Genomic DNA, 20732 nt, shown 5'->3' on the forward strand with positions numbered 1-20732 from the left:
AAATATTTTTGTGCATAACAACAAAATAATTGTAACTATAGAAACTCTCAGCATTAACGCAATTCAAATCCAGAATAACCGTCTACTAAAATGCAAAAAGGATAATCACTCCACACGAAACAAAAAAGACAACACTACTTGTTTTAATTAGAAGTCTCTTCCATAGCATAATTTATACAAACAGACACTGTAATCTGACCTTCAAACATATGGAACAGTTCTCTTAACTTCTATCTTTTTACTACAAATTGCATTTACTTTTGCGGATAAACTTTACAGAAGGCAGAAACAACAGGTTGTACTTAAAAAAAAAAACAAAACAACTAGGGCAGTGGATAAAATAATCTAATGGCACTCCCTGGTTTAAATCACAAAAAATCTGCAGCAAAAGATACTGCATTTGCTACTTATTAATATATCCACAGTGAGGAATATGGCATGTGCAAACTGCGAAAAGACAAAACCTGTGTATTTTTGCCAGGTCTATATGCAGATATAACATAAAAATAGTCCAAGCCCATGTCATTACAGTAGATAAAGTTCAGTTGGCAGATTTAAATTTATGATGTTCTGACTGCTGAATTTTGCAAGTGATTGTGTCTTCTGAAAACATAAAAAGTCACAAGGATAAGAATCCATAAATTTGATTGCAAAACCACAGAAATATCAAAGTTGCACCAGCCCTTCGTGCACCAGTATCAGGAATGAGCTTCTAAAAGGCTCTTCAATGAATGCAGTAACTCCTCTGAACTACAGAAAACAATTTTTAAGGATATTGTATTTGGGAAAACCTGCTGCTAGAGGGACATGATTTGCCAGTAGTATAAAATACAAAGAACAGTGATCCAAACCAAGCATGAAGTTCTTGTCATTAAAACACTGAGGTTCTACAGTTCTATACCAAAGAAAAAAGAAAAGCTAGAATAAATTTTTCAACATAGAAAATGCTACATTTTTTTCTCTATGCTCAGTCTCATGACGAGTGGAACAGTTTTTCTTCTTGAAAACTTCCTCTTATAGGAAGAAAAAAAGAGAAAACAAACAGTTAGAGGCAGACACGGAATATGGAAAATGTTACTCTCAATGGTTAACACACAGACAGACTTGGAGTAACAGAAGATAGGGCTTTAAGGGAAACCATCAAGCAGTCTTATCTATAGGTGCTGCTACCTGCTGGGTCTCTAATTAAACTTTCAGCAACACTCACCACTGCTAAACAGGGAGAAAAAAAACACAAGGAAAGAGTTTTCCTGGGACTATAATACTGCTACATGGAATATTTTAATGTACAATAACGTCTAGTCACCACCACCTAATCCTCACAGAAAAAACCTCCAAGCATTTTTCAGGCTCTGCCAAGAGCAGTGACCACTGAGGGAAGTGAACTTTGATTCTGCCATGTTGCAGGGGGGGCAGAGGGCACAGCCTGGCCCCAGGGTGTCTGTGAGGACTTGTGCCTGGCTCCCTTCCCCTCTGTGCCCAGCAGCCCCAACGCATCACTCTGCCCTGTGTGCATGAAATAGTGAGAGGAGAATGCTGTAGGGGGCAACCTGCACAGCTGGGCTGGTGCTGTGGGGGCTGCAGGGACCTCACTGCCTTGGGGGTCTCCCTTGAGTGTGTCCTCCTCAATGGGTGCATCAGGGGAGGAAGGTGCATGGTCAGCAGAGGAGTCTGCACATAACTGTGTGTGTGTTCATAGCTCAGGGTTGTGGCGTCAGCAACTTGTAGGAATTTACTAACATTTGTAAATGGTAAGTGTTGTGTTACCAACACCAAAAATAGTGTTCGCTAATTACCTTCTAATTAAGCATTGTTAATAAGTTCCTAGAAATGCACCAGTCCTGTGTTTAATTTAGCCTAGGTTTTTACCCTGCAAAAGCACATCACTCTGACATAAGGGTGCTTTTGCAACATGACAGCCCTGTCTCCCATTGCCTGCCTTGGGGTGTAGCACATAGCACAGGACCTGACAGGATGCTGCTGGTACTTTGTATATACAAGAGCTATGTGTCTTCAAAACAAAAAGAAACCTTGCAAGAAAAAAAAAAAAAAAAAAAAAAAAGGAGAGAGGAGGCAGGATAGATAGCAGAAATAAACAGCAAACTGGGAGGCAGAAAGGGAGATCTGAGACTCTTCTGAAGGATGGTGAGACAAAGAATGCCATGATGAATGACACCATGGAGAAGGATGCACAGAGGCGGAGGAGGAGATGACAGTCTTGGTTAGAAATATTAACAGAAAAGGAGGGGGAGAAAGTGGAACTCCAAGAGCAGTCAGCAAGATGGGAAGGACTAGGAAAAATAGAAAAATCGAAAACAGAAGGGGAAACAGAAGAGAGAATTCAAATAGAACATGAAGAAAGAACTGTTTGCTTGAACTGCCTAAAAAAGCAGCCAGCAGGAGAGTTTTTTCCGAGAGAGAGAGAGAGAGAGAAAGAGAAAGGAGGACTGGAGAGCATGAGGGAAAGCAGAAAGCCACCTGAGCAAAACACCTGGAGATAGTATTAGCGGGATGGTGACAGCCTGAGAAGCTTTTGCAAAAAAAATAAAAATTAAATGGTTCTAGTCAAACCTGGAAGGAAGACAAAAATTCAACATGAGAAAAATGAAATTGGGAATAACACAGAAAAAGCTTTTCTCTATGCCCTGTTTCTTGTATTTGTTCCCCTCAGCACCTGAAACCTAGAAAAACATGAAAGGTCTGAACTCAGGTCTAATGTCATTTTCAGTAATTTTTGCATTAAAAAATTTCTCTTTTCAGGAAAGAGCCTTAGTCTCAATTGTGTGAATAGGGCTTAGATAAAGGTTAATGTTAAATATAACTTCAAGTGCTTCCCAACTGGCACTCCTGGATCATCAATGTGGTCTCTGAATTAGCACCAGTGCAGGAATAACACTGGGACTATGTTGCTGATGCCTTCTGTGGATCAACTGTTTCAGTGTGCATATTTTTCTGTTTCTGAAAATTATCAGCATTCACGTATAAGTCAAAAGCTGTGACTCTAGATGACTCCAAACATTTGTCCATCAGCTGGTAGAGGATTAGAAACTAATTAAATTTGACAACAATATCCTGTTAGGATCTGTGTACATTTATTTTTTGTTATTAGCACAAGATCTGATTGTTGAAGGGAATTTAGTCTGCACACATATGAAAATCATTTAACTGGTTTATTTGTGTGATATCACAGCATTTAAATATTTATATTGTTTTGCATTACAAGATGAAAAACACTCCACTAAAAACTGATAAAAGATTACTATCTAAAGTGGATTGCTGCCCAATTTACTTCTATTATATTTATTCAAATTAACCTGAACTTTCAAACCAAAAGAATTAGCGACAACAAAATGAGTACAACTCATGAGAAAAAAAAAAATTAATAAATTGAAGAACTGTTAATCCCTTATTTTTCTTTTACTATGCATTAATAGATGAAGCAGGGGTTAATGGCTAATGACCTCTGCCAATTAGAGCACAAGGGCCATATTGTCAGGGCAGGTCAGAATGCATGGAGTTCATGGGCTGAAATCCCTACAGCACATTAAATTCTGGAATTTTGTTGATGAAACTGGGGTAGCAAAGTTCCAGTTTTACAAGATCAGGAGGTGCTTCCTATAGAGGAGAGTAGTACCACAGCCAACTAGCACCTTTGAAAAGAAAAACAGAAAAATTTATTGATGAGCTCATGGTTAGGTGCACCTTGAAGCTTCAAAATCATAATAAAGACGAAAACTTTCCTTTTTCTGTTTGTTTGAGGTTTTTTGCTTAGGCTACATGGTACAAAGTTCTGGTTTTATTCATAATTTCTTAACATAGGCACAAAGGACTAAAATTACATCATTGTATGAAGTGTAATAAAATTTATACCATCATTCTGAGGTTTAAAACTAGATTCAGATTAAAAATGAGTTCATTTCCTATGTCCAAGCCTATTTAGAGGGTACAGTCCTACCTAGGCAGTGAGGGAACAGTAGGAGAATCACAGACTAATAGACAACAGGATGCCCCTGAACATCTGAATGCCCCGTCACTGTAGTCCTGTACAATAACACACAGTTGCCAGTTTATCAAGAACAGACAAAAGAGGTGAGAAACAAGTTGTTGAGACCTGATCACTATGCAATTAGGAACACAAGAGATGTTATAAGACTAAATGCCCTGCAGTCTCATAAGCCCCAAAGTAAGGTTATCCGTAAATATCCTCCCTTTCTGCTGCAAGCAATACCTCATTTCAGGGGAAAATTACTGTATTTTATTTGCTCACATGCAATGAGCCTTGAAATAAGTATCTCATTCTTCTCCTCATATATCCATCTCTGTCACTAATGCCCCCTTTATAAAACTGTGCTTACCAAGTTTCTAGGCACATCTGTTTTTTCCTTCCTTTCTCCACCCATCATTTTACCATCTCTAACAAGTTTTTGCTCCCTCAGTAACTGTTGGGTTCTCACTCTTTCTTGCTTCCCAGCTTTCCTTTCTGTGTTCTTTGGACACCTCAAGAGTGCATCCGTCCTTCTGACATGTGCCTCTTCCTCCCTTCACACCTCCATGTGCCTCTGGGGTCCTGTGTCTGCAAAACTCATTCCCAACATAAACATTCTGGGTGGCTTCCTTCCCTTCGGCTGTTTAATCTGGAAGAAGAAACCTAATTCCAAATATTGCACTGCCACTCCTTAAGCTTAATAAAACCTACTTCTCTGCATCTGCTAATGCATCTTTGGTCCACAAGTCTTTCCTTCACACATTCCTAGAGCCTGATGATTGCTTTCTCCTTGCTGGGGAACAATCCCTCTGACATTCCTCCCCTTGCTAAATCTGAAATACCTGATGAGTTTTCCATGTTCATTTATGATGTTTTATATATTGTCATACACTGACATTTTTTCCATTGTCCTGCTTCTCCAGCTTCTGGGGAGGACTTGTTTCTCTCAGGACAAAACCTGCTGCAAGCTGTCCAAGCATCTAACACCACTGCTGAACTCAGTCTTCATTTAAAAACTTACTTACTTTAAAGATCATCTGAGATAAGACTTTTTAAAGGTTCCTCCCAAGGAAAGTGTGTATCTTTTCAGCAACAACACAGTAAGTATGGAAACTGACAAGTTTATAATTGCTGGCAAGTGTTTCTCATACAAGATCAGTTTCAGAGATGCCACAGATGCACAAAACTGGCTCCACCTTACCTTTGACATGGCTTCTGCCATCCTCCAGCAGTGGTACTACTATAGTGTTGTTCATATTCCCAGGTGATCTCACAGCTGTATAGACTACAGGAACCGACTGTACCACCACGGGGATACGGTGCACATGACTCATCTTGTTGGACTGCAAGTTCATGGGACTCGAAGGTGGTACTGGGTGGATAATGTGCAAAAACTGCTGGCCTCCAACGCCAGATGCAGAGGCCACAAGGGGACCTGGAGTTAATACTGATGGTACAGAAGCTGCTGAGGAGACTGATGTTATTACTGTGGGGGATGAAGCTGGCCGACTAGAGGAAGAAGACGTGGAAGTAGAGGAAGGGGACGAGGCTGATGCTGTCATGGAAACCGGCGATGATGAAGCTGCTGTAGGGGACGACCTGGCTTTGTTTATTGACAAGTCCACTGGTTCAGTCTGTGTTTGGAAATGGTCTGTGGATAATGAATCCTCCGTGGGGTCGGCCTTCATGTTGTTTAGTAACAAAGGTACAGCATCCATATCTGGGTAGTTGTGGACGTTTGGAGACTGTTGAGGAAGAACAAAGGGACATGGTTACCCGTGTGGCTAAAGATGACTTGCACACCCAGCTGCTAATGCACACCACACAACTTGATCATGAAAGCCACAGAACTTGTTTCCTTTTCTTGGGTCAGCTCATAATTTTAAAGTACTAATCATGTCAGAAAGCACAGACATATTCTGTTTGAACAAAATATTAAAAAGAAAAAAAAAATCTACTCCCATTTCTTAGAAAGTGTCAGGATTAACAGTAAAAATCATCCTGGTACTTTTGTACTATGCAAAGTCACCAATGACAAAAATTTAAGAATCTTCAGCAGTAGTAACTATTTATATTGACATTTTTTTCCAAGATCTAATTTTAAACCACAGCACTACTCTCTTCTGTCATCATCACTCAGACATGAAGAAAAAATGGTTATCACCACTCTTCAAACAACTTTCTGCATGCTCAAAGACTGTAATTTCCCCCATTTGTCACCTTCTTCTAGACTAGGCAGACCTGGCTGCTTCTTTCTGTCACACGGCTGCTTTAAAAGGACAAGCCTTAGTACCACTTGCTCTTTTACAGTGATCTTTGAAGTTTTGTCCACAACACCTTTCAGAAGGTGGTGCCTTATGCTACCCTCAGTCCTTCAGATCTATGTTTGACTTCTGCACTCTGAATGGCCACTGATAATGAACTTACATGTCAGTACAGAGCCATGCATTTGTATGACTGTCCTGTCAGAGCAAGCAACGGTTACAGCAATTCATTATTATGAACTAGCCCATTAGATAGCCTTCTCCATTGTTATTATTATTATTATTACTATTTCCACACTAATTGAGAACAATTTTCCTGACTTCACAAAATAATTTTATGCTTTTGATTAATTCTTTCAAAGCTTGTTGGACTCAATTTATTCTAGAGCAGTGCCATCTGCTATTTTTATAGTTTTCCCTTATTTCCCTCATCAAAGAGGTTAATAGAATTTTTGAATAATGCTAGACCAAAGACAGATCCCTAGAGAAGTTCATTTGATATATCTTTCCATTTTGACAGTACACTATTAATATCCAGTCTTTAACAATGTTTTTTCAAGTAATTTTCACCAGGCAGAGCAAGGATGGAAATGCCCATTGATAACCTGGCCACAAGACAAAGCACAGCTCTCAGCTCCTTAGCTAAGGAATTCCACAGCACTGCACTGCAGCAGAGCTTCTCTACAGACAGACATTTACACAGTGCAGTACCAAACCCCAACCTCAACATGAAACACTGCTCCTTCAAACCTCACTTGACTCGAAACTCCCTATGCAGACCTAATCAGCTCTAAATGCATTAACTTAATCTCTAGATTATAGTATTTACTAAGTATCTAGAAATATTAAGTCAGAAATATTTAAGATAGAAATATTTTAATGCATCTACTGTCAATAAACTAACATTCAATTAAGCTACTAATTCCCTTTGGGATTTTTATAATCAACTACATTAACTATTTCCAAGGAAAATCCTCCTTGTTTTGAGTCAGAGTCAAGCTTCCCCAGAGAATGAATTTCTTTTGAAAAAGAAAAATACAAACACTTATATTGAAAACTGCAGTAATAAGGGCCTAACTGGATTTTATTCCTGGCATGCTGAAAGATGAGATGTTCTAGTAGATCTCATCTATTTAGTTTATTTAGATTGGTTCTTGGATCTGACATTTCCCCCCATTTGAAAGCAAGAACATCTCTGTAATGTTCTCTTCCTCTATTCATACATAAATCTATTTAAAATAAAGAGACCACCATCTAAATAATGGATTCAACTGGACTCTGGACCCTGCTATTCTGTTGTAATACAAGTAACAAAAGCAAAATATCCCTTTTCATAAAGACAATGGGAAATTCTGTTAAAAAGAACACAGAGTGAAGAACAGGTTCCTTTTCAAAGCACATAACTAGCCATGAGTGACAAGGCTATGTAAAGCTCTTCCTCAAGAAGAGCAAAAAGGCAAACTTGCCTGCAATTGCCAGGAGATGATTCCTGGTAACTTCCTCTGAAACATCTAATCCTGGCTATTGTCCATAATGAGATTCCTCACCATGTCATCATAAAGACAAAACCATAAACGTACGAGGCACAAGAAGTTAATTTGTCAAATCTTGACAAGTCTCACCTATGTGCACTTGGGCAGACAGACTGGTTCTACTGAACTGAACAGACAGCTACCAGAGCAAAGGCAAAGTGGAGAGGGACACCTGCATGGGCTACACTTGAGCCCTCATAAGGCCAAAGGCAGCATCTCCTATCTTAAATGCTTAAGAGGAGAGGGATAAATGGCGTCAGCTTGTGCAAGAGAGATGAGGGATCCCTCCATGCATATGGCCACACAAGTGTCATCTAGCAGCAGGGTGAAATGCCAGCTCTATCCACAGTAAGATAAATCCACCATGCAAGAAATCCTATGTTGCCTTAGTTCCAGGTTTTCCCAGGGAGCCAGAGGCAGGAATCAGGTTGACCCACTGCCACAAGGGCCTAGACACAGGGGATCCACACAGACCTCAAAAGTAGTCTATTGCCAAACTGAGTGCATCTGCCCCAAAGTCCCACCTGCCTTGGCACAAAGCAGCACTAGGTCCCTCACAAGAAGAGCAAAGAATCCCAAAGCCTCCTGTAGCTGATATCACACAAAGTATTTGTACCATGGGTAGAGCTAATGGTCTTTGAGACAAAGCACAGGTCACAACTTACACATTTTTCTAGGTTGTGGTAAGAATAGGCCTTTGTTTCACTACAGTAATTACACCTACTCCTTTGGGAATTCAGAAAAAAAGTAACACACAGCTTCAGACTATCATACAAATCCCTTTCTCTTTTAACGGCTCTTCTACAGTTACTTTTGTTTGCACATTCCTTATACTCCATATGTCTTTCCCTTGGTACACTCGTCTTGTCCAGAGCTGCTGGAGGGGCCACACAGTCTCTGAGTACTATGAAAAAGTAGTTGATATTATTATTATTTTAGTCTTCAGTAGTGAAACTAAGCTCAAAACCACTACAATCCCTTCATTAATTTCTCCAAACAGGATGACAACTGGTATGCCCTCCCTGATGCTTTTCCCTGACAAAGCTCTAAAACTAAGGATGTTTTTTTCTTTGGTAAATTCAGGATGTGACTGGTGTCAGCTGACATTACAAAAGACAGGAGGATCATTATCAAAACAGGTTTGCATGTCTCATATTTAAGATAAAAATTGTAAGCAAGTGCTGTATTTTCTTCTGCAGGTGGTAAATAAAGAAATCTACCCCAACAACTCATGTTCCCTTACAGTGAGCTACGAGTGATATACAGATGCTTCTCCATGACCTTGGATTTTATCTAAGCTGCCAAAACTCTATTTAATCAGTATGTGAATCAAAACCCTTAACATTAAATTTATCATTTTTTGAAAACGGATGGTATAAGTAAAGTTCTCCCAATGATGACAGCTATTCCAGAATGAGGAACTAAGGGAAGAAGAGCAGCAAGGAAGCCAAAAGGAATGGCTGAATTCTCAGAACACCATTTCTTAGCATCTCCCACTAATAATATAAAATATAAATAACTGTTCATTTCCCTAGACAACGAGTGCTGTTGTTAGTTTTATTTAATGGAACTACATCTTTTCTAACTAGAAAACAAAGCTGTGTCTGCGATACTCAGTGTACCTTCAGCCATTCTGTCAGCTCAGCTGGAAGAGAAACAAATAGTTCTGTGTTCATTTCTTCTGTCTCCCTAGTTCTGTCTTTCCATTCTCATTTAGTGAACTGGGCTTCTTGTGGTGGTGTGGGCTCAGAGGATTGCTAGTTTGGGCATCTGAAGCAGGCTTTTCCTGTCTGGCTCCCAAAAGCGTCTGTGTTGGTTTTGCAAACTTCATTTTGGTTTTAGGAGTCTAAACTCTGTTGCCAAGAGTTTGGCAGCTTTCAGAACACTTGGTGGCTTAGAAAGGGTTCATCCTAAGGTCCCTGTAATTCAGTGGGCTGCCCTGGATGCCAGCCCAGACCATGGAAATACAACACAAAGGGCTACATGTCCATGTGGCTTCCCTCACCTGACTGCTCAGCCCACTGGTGCAAGGGAGAGGGACAGCTTCAGCCCTGCCACCAACTGGGACTCGGAAGCAAATCTCAGCAACATGTCTCTGCAACTCTGCTGTTGCATCCCTATGCTCTTCACCATCCACTCAAATCCAGGCTGAGCCAGAACTGGAAGGCAGGTAAGGATGGCTCCCTGCTAGAAAAGGCTTTTTAATAAAGCTGTGGCCTCTTTTAATCAATGCTTTTGGCTCATGCTTTTTGTGCCTGCCCTTTTAAAGCTGTACACCAGTATTCTCTGCAGTGCTGTTTCATTAGCTTGTCATTAATAAATACCGCCAGGAACATAACACGTGATTTCCCTATTCACAATGCTTTTTTCTGGCTGAATAAAAAAGCATTCCTTACTCCTTATTCCCAGACTGTAATGGAAGCACAACCAGTCTACCTCGCATCCAGCCACAATACCCAGAGTGAAACACGGTGATGCTGTGGCTGATAAGATCCCATCCTGCTGGGCAGCCATCCTTTCCTGCACAGTTCTTCATCTTCTTTCCAGCCCACCAAATTCCACCTCCTCTTAACTTACTTGTGAGGAAATTTTGCAAAAGCCCCTTTTGACTCAACTCCTACTCTACTCATGGCAACTCCTCTGTGTATTGTGTCCCAGCCTAAAGAAACCATCAAGAGCCCACAGTTTCCACACAGCTGAGGTTAAAACCAGACAAAAAGCAAGGATCATTTTGTTGTCAGCAACTCATCCTAACACCTTGCAGTTCACCAACTTCACAGGGTACTAAGCAGAGTGAGTCTTTATGCCTTTGTGGACTTCTACTGAGCCCACACAACAGAGTTTACAAACCTCCAACAATCAGCTGTCAGCTTTTGAAGTGTCTTCCTTTCTGGCAGCAATCTCCCAAGGTCAAACATTTTGTAAGAAAGCATACCAAAAAAGCTGTCCTTGATGACGGAAACAGAGCAGACTAAATTTAGCGTTTATAAAATAAGCTAGCTTTGAGGACAGGAAGTTAAAAAATAAATTGCTAAGCGTTTAACTCTTCAGTCAAATCACACAAAACCCCTTCTTGGTTTTCATCATGCTGTTCCACCTCATTCTGCTCTGGCAGGAGCAATTTTAGACAAGATGAATTTATTTTGTCAGTGTTAGAGAAGACTGAGATAAGAAAAATCATACTCTATTTGAAAAGCTGCCCACAGTTTTAACCACATCGTTGCCACTGCAGCACCAAAATGCCAAGGCTTGGCAGTGCAGGCATGCAGCCTCACCTGGGCAGGCAGTGCAGAACTTGTGCCTGGCTAGAGCAGCTTTCAGCTCTGGTCATCACACTGGAGAGTGAAACCTTAATAACCAGAAATACTGTGCAGCGTTTTTAACACTTCACAATAAATGAAAACCAATACATTTTAAATGACAAAACCCATGTGCTCTAGAAGGAGTAATTTTGCTTTTGCATGTAGCATACAGACCTACTTACAACTTTAATTCCATGAGATGAGCAGGTGGATTTGGTTTACAACATGGTGTGCTCATCTTTTGCACACACTTTGCTTTTAAAATTAAAATGGAGTATTTTCCTTATCTTTCTTATGGTAGGGCAGAAAGTTCATGCCCCTGAAACTGCAGTTCTGTAGGTGCTGGCCATGAAACATATCTGGCTATGTCAGGTTTTGTCCTGCCCCACCCCAAGTGAGCACTTGCCCAGCACAAAAGGCTGCAGCTAGCTTGGGTAAGGCAGCAGCCTGAGGACTTCAAAAAGCCCTGTAGGTTATGGCTGAAGTACCCAGTGCTTTGCTTAGAGTCTTTTAAGGGCTTATGGTGCTAATCTAGGAGTGAATGCTCTTTAAAGTCACAGGAAGAGATGTTTTTCAAAACCCCTTCCCAGCATGAGAAATTTGCTTCACAATATTTGCTTCTGCCTGAAAATCTCCACTTTTAACAAAAGCAACAAAACTCTCAGAAAAAAGAAGTAATACAACCTCTACTTGAAAAACTCTGTTATCCCTCTGAAAAGATGACACATCCAAGACTCAACTATGCTAAATTTGAGATGAGGCTATTATTATTAATCTATACATGCAGGGTGCACCAGTAGAGTGGCAACAGACAGCTGTATAAAGGCAGGACAAACACCTACACAGCTGAAAACTAAAACTGAGCAAAATACATAAAATTTTGTTTCCACATGCTAAAGCACCAAGTGAACAGGCATTTCTGCCTTTTTGTTCAAGGCTGCTGCTGTAGGCTTTCTCAGGTCACAGAACTGCATAGCTTGGATGCACTGGAGAAACACAGGAGGTCATGCTGAAGAAGAGGGTAAAATGCAAGACAACTGGATCTTTCTGTTTCCTTTCTGGAAGCACAAATTAAAATGTGTCTTACTGTCAGTTTTTAACAAACAGTTGCTCAGGGTCAAGGTTAAATTTGTGTTCCAGGGAAGAAAAGAGATCCCTAAGATATGGCACTCACAAATAAGGTTGAGTCAGACTCTGTCACAACTCCTTCCATTGAAGCTTTTATAAAAAGCAGCAACTGGTGCTGAGAAAGACAAAGGATAGAGTCCAGGAGTTATTAAAATTAAAAAAGGCTCAATGAAAATGCATTTAACCAAACTGGAATTGATTCAATAGGAGAGACTGAGAGATCCCCACTTTAAAATACTCATGATTCATTTAATGTATCATTATCTCTGCATAACACTTGGAAGTTTGATTTCAAAGTGGATGTTTCCAACCCTCAAGGCCTAAAAATAGTAATTCTATTCTCTCTGTGAGTCTGAAGAGGCAAAAGAAACTCCCCTAGCATATCCTATGAGGCACAGGTGGCCTTGTTAGCAGTGTTGCTAAATGTGTAGAATCTACAAAAGATGTCCCAAAATAAAAAGAGAATTAACTAAAAAATGGGGAGACCAAATGCAAACCAAACATTCATAAATACACAAGCAGAATTCAAGCTCCAAGGCTGTCAACACTATCTTCCAACTTTTTCTGATCAGTCACACTATGATGCTGCTCCACAACTACTTCAACATTAAAAAAGTACCACGTGCTGCAACCTTTAGTAACAGTTCAAATTAGCACTGGGAAAACATGCTTCAAAAGGAAAAGAGAGCCCTATGCAAACAGCATTAATTTTTAAACATATTTAACAAAAAGTGCAAATACATCTAATATGAAATGGCTTCCTTTTATAGAATACATTTGCAAAAACAGAGTAAGCGTTAACTTGGCATCCAACCCTCCTGTTCCAAAAACTGACAGGTTTACCAAAGGCTTTCTGCAGCAGCACAGAAGAAAACCCAGTGATTAGAGACTTCTACAACAAACAAACTAATCAGCCCCTGTACTATCTAATACGTTAAATGTAAAAAAGATACACATCTTGAAAATGAGGACAAATTCTCAGTACCTCAAATTCTTCATGGGCTTGCTGTGATATTTCTGATGGGCAACAAACCTACCCCATTGTTCCCTTAATCATGAACACATTCAGAACACTAGGTGTTCAGCTTAGATGTTTTATTTATATCTGAGCAGTGTTACTGGAATGCTCTGTCAAAGGAAGAAAGAAACAAATTTATGCTCATTACCATGACACAGCTCTTGAAGAGAAACAAGTCTAACAAAGGTGCAGTGTTTGGATTATTACTTTCTTAAGCATAAAAAGAATGTTGGTAATATATTTGTATTCCTGGTACTGATCTATTTAAGATGTGAAAATAATTTCTGAATATATAGCAGATCCATAAGTAATTGTTAAAGGGAAGGTAAAATACTGGGAAAAATATTATATTAACCCAAGTCAATTTTGGGATTTTAAAAAAAAAAATTAGTTTATAAAGTTCTACACAACAAGAATTTATACAATCACCTAGCAGCTCCCCTTCTAACCCTTCCCCGCATGTTTTTGGGATTATTTTCTAATTTTTATTTTATTTTATTTTCTCCAGCCCAATCTTAAATCAGAATTTTACAATTCTGTTTATCCAAAACCTTGAGTTAATACGTTTGAGTTCTTGATGTTCCCATTCAAAAAGAATAAGAAAAATTCTACTAGATTTACACTGTGATTTTAAAGTGGATTTTCTTTTGTCAATCTAGACTAGTTACTTTGTCTGACACGGAACACATGTCAGGAATTTTCCACAAGTACCTACCAAGCAGAATTGTTGACAGAGAGGTCGATCAATTTTCAGGCTTAGTGAAAATAATTTCTGTAAAAAGTACTCAGCAGCATTTACATTTCTAGGTGAAAATATTCAAACTATATTGTGTGTTTTTTCAAACTAACATAAAAGCATTCAATGTGTCCACATAAGCCAACTTACACTGAAAAACAATGAAAGCCTGAAGGAAAATTTGCAGCCAACAATTTTTTAAATTAAAATTTTGATGCAAAGTTTTGATATGCATTTTCTTACTCTGCACGTTACTCTGAGATATTCACAAATACATTAGCAAAAAGGATTGTGACAAATACTGCAGGAAACTATTATTTATACCCTTTAACCACCTGCAAGCTGTCACTGAGTTCCAGGCAAAACTCAGCCGTGGCCAAACCAGACTCTGAGCTCAGCACTCATAAACTGGTCTTACACTTCCAAGTCATTCCTCCTTGGACAAGGAATGCCAGATACTGCAAGAGGACTCTGCGCAGCTGGTAAATACAGCTGATGTGGAAAAGGCACAAAAGACTGGGCAGTACCTCTTTTCAATCATTCCTCATTCCTCAGTCCTACTCTGAGGTATGAGGTTAACTGCTTCAGCATCTGTACACTTACTGGGCACATCTGTGGTGGTGATGGAGGTGCCATGCCTGCAACTCACAGTAAAATAAATAAATGGCACAGAGATAGGTACAGTTAGGTCTGACTTTTCAGTGGCTTAAAAAAAAGTGTTGACTCCAGAGAGAAAACATTTAAATCAAGTTTTACTAAAACTAACACTTCCTGTGGTCTGTTCCTCGAACTTATTGTTAGAGCCAGTGAAACAAACCTGGCTGGTATTGGTAATGAGGGAGCATGGCCTGAGTTTCTATATCCAAAACCTCTCAAGCTCCAAGTGTGGACAGCTCTACTCCAAGCTCATTAACCTGGGTGAAAGCAGTCTGCCTCATTAACTCCCCTGAAATCCTTGCCTGCTTCCCACTGCCGCCCTTCCTCTGGGAGCAGGCAGCACTGAGGAGGACATGAGCTGACCTCAAGGAAGGAAAAACAGCCAATTTATGAAAAGAGTAAAACTGGCTAGAAAAAAAAAAGACCTACAGAGGCACACAAAATGCAGAGATTGGGTCTGGCACTGTCTGAAAGGGAAAATTTACATAGTAAGTCTTGGCTGGGAAGGCTGGAGTACTACTAGCAAAGGGATCTGGGCTCCAAGGGGTCATGTCAAGTGAGTTTGCAAATTAAAGAAATCAGGCACTTTAAATCCTAAACAAAGTCACCTGATGTCACCTCAGATACAACAGGGAGGCCAAGAGGATGAAGATGAAGGTGGGAGAGAGATAATGCTCATCCCTCTGGGTGTGGGGCTGGCTGGAAAGGCTGCAGGGGTTGGCTAGATGTCAGGGAATGTCCCAGCCTGGAGAAGAGGAACTGGATCAATCTTGGAGTGACCACACAAAAGGGCTTGTGCCCAGTAAAGCAAAATGCCCCACCAGTGCCTGGGACCTGAGCCTGCTGAGGCTCACCATTCCTCTGCTGACAGCACACATCCCAGAGACCTGCTGGTGAAACATCCTGTTCCTCTGATACTTGCCCACAAAAAATGAAGACAATAAATGCTTATTGCAGTAATGGCCCACTAAGGGTCTGAGCAAAACTAGCACAGACAGCCTTCCTCCCAATGCTGCCCAAAGGCACACTGCTTCCTCATTAAAGCCCAGCAATGTTCTTTTAGCATGGCTTTTGGGAAGGTAGAATTGGGATGGCTATTTCTGACTTTTTACCCTTAAAGTGAACAGTCATATACATTATGAACATGTATATTTGGAAAATTAATTCCCAATGCCTCTGGAATGGATTTTGACTCAATTCATTGTCCTGGTACATCACAGTACGAATTGTTAAGGAAGAAAAGACCAAGAATAAAAGCCCTCTCTGCACACCTACTCTGAGTCTTTGCATAAAGTTTACAGTTAAAGACTAAATAGAACAGCACATGGATTATGAGATGAACAACCCACTGACACTGCACATGGACCAGCAGACAAACACTCCAGTACAGACTATTTAACGCAATACTCTCAAGCTGACCATGAAGATTTCCTTGTTTCAGTTCTTATCCTATGACAATAATAACCACTGATTACTGCAAAATTTTTAGTCTTCAGAAATCTCCTTTAGATGTGGATAACATAGATTACACTTCCACTTTACAGAAGAGGAAATGTAGGGAAGAATCTCAAGAGTTTTTCCCACACTACAATATCAAATTTAGAGTTGCAACAGTAAAGCCAAAACATTGCAATACTCAATATAAAAATTAAATGCATTCTAACAATTAAACTCTATTTATATTATTTTTTTCTGACTTTTAAGGAATGAATAAAAATAGCACAAAACAAAGTACCATTATTCAGAATACTTCTCCTACTCTAAAAAAAAGCCTGCAATGTGTATCTGTAACAACTTCCATTATTAGAAAAGGCTCACATCTGAAATCTGAGACAACTGTACACACTCAATATTTCATTATACTTTTAATCTTAAAACAATAAACATCTTAGCAACTGAGCTAAAATGAACTCAAACTGATTATTTTTTAATAGGCAGCAATATTACAGTGATATTATTACACATCAGAAGAAACCGGGTATTTACTTGTTTTTCTCAGAACAGAGGTAATACAAAACTGTGATCACCATGTTATTAGTTATATATGACATCACTCCAAGTTTGTTCTGAATAACTAACTGCTTTCAAACAGAAGAAACACCAACTTTCAAAGAAGGTGTTTGTAACAACCACTTAATAACTTTTCATTTCCTAAGCTTAGGTCAGCTTCAGAATATATGATTATACCTAAAATTAAATTCTGTTAAGAGACAAAACTATTGGGTTTTGACAAGCAATACACATAAAATGCCACATTAGACACCTAAAACTAAACTCAAGGCAAAACAATGCTCTTGAGCCCCACTCAGAGATAAACATTTTAACTTAAAGAAAACTCCTTATGTACTACTCATGGTGACAGGGGCAACCAGATACAAGCTATTTCTCTTGCTTGTGAAAAGAAAACACAGGCACCTCTTGCAAGCACACAGAAGGAAAAAAAAATCCTATTTTGCTTTGGGCTGGCAAAAAAAAAGGTTCTGTAATTCTTAATTTCATTTCAAATACAGACATAAATGGACTGCCTGCAAGGTGATGCTGTGTAACATCACAAAGTGACATCAGGGTATGCACTGTCACACTTCCCCATGTTAGACCAAACAGGACAGGACACCTGCTACTGGTTATGGAGTTGATGTTCTGCCACACCACTGATATCACAACTCATATTTGAGTAGAAATTATTGTTACAGTCAAGGAAGCAAAGTGCTTAACTACATGTGTCTATTGGATCCAAGAACTTAGAGCTGAATTTTTAGATACACACACATGGATTCACCCTTCTCAACAGTCAAAGCTTATGGGTAGGATGCAAAGGTAGCAAGTGTTCTGAAATACTCCTTCTGGCTGCTTGAGGAGCACAACTGTTTGAAGTGCAAGAGCTGATCTCTACATGTGTGCTGCCTTGCTGCTCTGATTCAGAACTTGCAAACCCAGTGTGCTTATTTACTTGGGGAGAGGTGCATGAGGTAATTTAAAAAAAAACCATAAAGTCAATCACTCTCTTTTTCCACTAACCATAATTACCATGCCCAGCCAAATGGAGATGAGCACACCAAATACATCTCTGAATAGGCATACTCAAAATTCTGCTTCTTCTGAGACACAGTCACTATTACTCTTGTTGACACGTGGGTCTTATGCTTAAGCTGTTTTACAGCACTAATTAGTACTGACAGCTCTTAATATATTACAAATTAAACAGGGGAATTCACACTTTGGTTTAGGGGCTCTTTTACCACTGAATTTAAAAGAGTATCTGTCGCTTCAAGATATATGTAATTGCATGTTACAGGCATGGAAATCTAACAGGAGAAAACTAAAAGCTGTAAAGTGCAGCTGTTTCATAAATGGCTTGGCATCTCAGCTTCACTTCATAAATTCAAGACTCCTGCTTTCAAGCAACACAGAAGACAGATTCTGACACAGAACAGCACCTGCATAGACAGGGCCATGGTTCCTCTGTGGGGCTGCTTGTGGCAGGGCCAACTGTGCTGATTAGCTCAGGTACCTCCTTCAGAATGCCTGTACACTCAACACTTTGCTCTATCTCACCTCTACTACCGTGCACACTCACAACACAAATGTAGGGAATTGTAGGAAAGCTTGGGATGGAAACTGGACCGTCAAAGACCATCCAGTCAACCCACCTGTTGTGGGCAAGAACATCTTTCACTTTACACCAGGTTAAAAGCCCCATCCAACCTGGCCTTAAACATTTCCAAGGATGGGGAATATACAGCTTTTCTGAGCAACTGATTCTTGACTCTTGCCAACCTCCTCATAAAACTTATGTCTCTTCGTTATGTCCAGCCTAAATCTATGCCCTTTGGGTTTAAAATCATTGTCCCTTGTGCTGTTGCCACAGGCCTTTATTCATCTTTCTTATAAGACCTGTTTAAATACTGAAAGGCTGCAATATGGTCTCCCTGGAGTTTCTCCTGGTACTTTTCTTCTCCACAGTGAGCAACTCCTCTCTCAGCCTTGCTTCATAGGAGAGCTGTTCCAGTCTACTGCTCAGTTTTGTAGCCCTCCTCTGCACCAGGTCTAAATGTTATTCCACAACACAGAAATAGCTGATAGAGACAACCACTCCCCCACCCCCACCAAATTGGTTTTCTAGAGGCACAGTGATATAAATAAATTAAAATCATGCTCTGATAGTATATATAATACCCTTTTGCAGTACTCTTCTTCTGTTCCAGCAGCTTGTCTACTCCATGACTTGTAATCTACTACACAGGAGTAAGACTGGCAGCTACAGCCCATCTCTCTGTAAAGAAATATTTTGGCCATGTCAAAAGGTCATCTTCTGTGTACTTCCCAAGCAACAAACTTCACAGTAACTGCTGCACCAGCAAAGAACAGCAGGTCTACCAACTACGAACAGGCCAATTTTCCCAAGAAAAATGAAGCAGGTATGGAAAATTTTGATGGCAAGTAAGGTTTCCTACATGTTAGAGAGAGTTACATGCTTCAGATTAACTTTGTAAGAAAGAAAGGAAAAAAAACTCCTGACAGAAAAAGCCCCATCACACTGAATAAAAACCCTAACTTAGCTAGAAGCAAAGTGGTTTCCCAGAGCAGCAGAACATCACACTGCCTGTCTAGCTGGTGCTGGGCTGAGTCATCCAGCACCCTCACCACCTGCCACTAGACTCCAGCACTGAAGTTCCTCTGGAAAAAGGAACGTTCTGTTGGGAAAACCGAGTCTCACACCAACCTTCACTTTACATTTTATAGGAAAACAATGACACTAAGGAGGGAGTCTGGTGTTCTGATTCTACATTATTTAGATAATCACTGGATGAAATCAATGAAGTGTATTTTGTATGTAATGTGTGAAGTGGTGTAAGCCTGTCTTCCTCTAGCACAGCTGTCAGCAGCCTCTGGCTTACGTGCTAAATTGTGGCATGTGGGTAGACTGCAAGTAGCACACAGCAGGGGTTAGATACTAAAATCATCTATCCTTCACAGACTCAAGATATCATGAATTACCTCTCTGGTAATACACAGCCAGTTAAGAGAAAAATCCTGCTGAGCATAATCCTTGAAAATTTGCCTAGCAAGTAAACTGATCAAAATATTCTCTCTCTCTCACTGCAGTCCTGTAACTCTCAGAATCTGTAAAGCAGACCAGTTTGAAGAGGATGCATCAGAAGATCCCATCTCAGAACAACAGCCTCATAACTACATCTCATAAAGCACAAAAAGCCTCATAAATAGAGCTCTCCTTGCACGTGTATGAGACAGACTTGAATCCCTTCAGGCACTGGTGCAAACTGAACCCAGGTCTTCCACATCATTAGTGGTTAAGTGACCCATGTTCCTAAGTGAAAAAGAGAGCAGGAACATTACCTGCTATTTCTGTACTTTAAAATACGGGGTTTCAGGGCATCTAAAGCAGAGGCTGAGTCACAGTAGTGGAAGTTTTAACATTTCAATCACCAGGTCAGATACCCTCAATGGGAGAGAAACACATCACCTCTCTTCCTAGTTCTGATTACAGGCATGCAGCACTGAGCTGCCTTACCTTTAAGGGGTCCACAAACACATAAACACAATTTTAGGCCTTAAGAAATGTAATATACTATTACAAAAACATTGACATGTCTCTAAATTTTTTAGTCAAACAGAAGATTTTGAATTCTGTCACTGAAACCCCTTTTGATGGTCCACTTTAGGAACAGATCAGGCTAAACACCCATTTATTTTGCTGTGTAGTGAATTAGAAGAAAAGATTAACACTTGCCTGTGACGAGGTGTCCAAGTGGCTATAGCTGACACGTTTAACACAACAACAGTGCTGTGAAAAGGTTTTATAATCCCATTACAAGGCTTTAATAGAAGGGCTCACAGCTCATATAAACGGAGACAGATGAGGTATTTTATCACATTTCATGGTAACAAGAACTTTTTATATACAAGGGACTACTCCTCAAGTTCACTAAGCATTTCTGAACACTGTTCAACTTCAAACCCAGTGACTTTACAGTTTAGACAGCTCTTTATATTTAACTACTAACTAATGCAGGGCCTGCATAGGATATAATCAATAGCTTTATTATCCTGGAATCTAATTATAAGATTGATCACCATTTTTTGCCCTT

At 39.9% G+C, this 20732-nt stretch overlaps 1 protein-coding gene across 3 annotated transcripts in view; it reads right to left on the reverse strand.

The window, feature by feature from the left end:
• Window positions 1–20732, reverse strand: part of KLF12 (KLF transcription factor 12) — a 225529-nt gene that overhangs the window by 79778 nt on the left and 125019 nt on the right. For all 3 annotated transcript variants that reach the window (XM_056487431.1, XM_056487414.1, XM_056487422.1), the window contains exon 4: window positions 5187–5730. In XM_056487431.1, the coding sequence (XP_056343406.1) occupies window positions 5187–5730 (544 nt within the window). The remainder of the gene's footprint in view (window positions 1–5186; window positions 5731–20732) is intronic.

Source organism: Oenanthe melanoleuca, chromosome 1 (assembly GCF_029582105.1).
Source record: "Oenanthe melanoleuca isolate GR-GAL-2019-014 chromosome 1, OMel1.0, whole genome shotgun sequence".
Classification (NCBI taxonomy): domain Eukaryota; kingdom Metazoa; phylum Chordata; class Aves; order Passeriformes; family Muscicapidae; genus Oenanthe; species Oenanthe melanoleuca.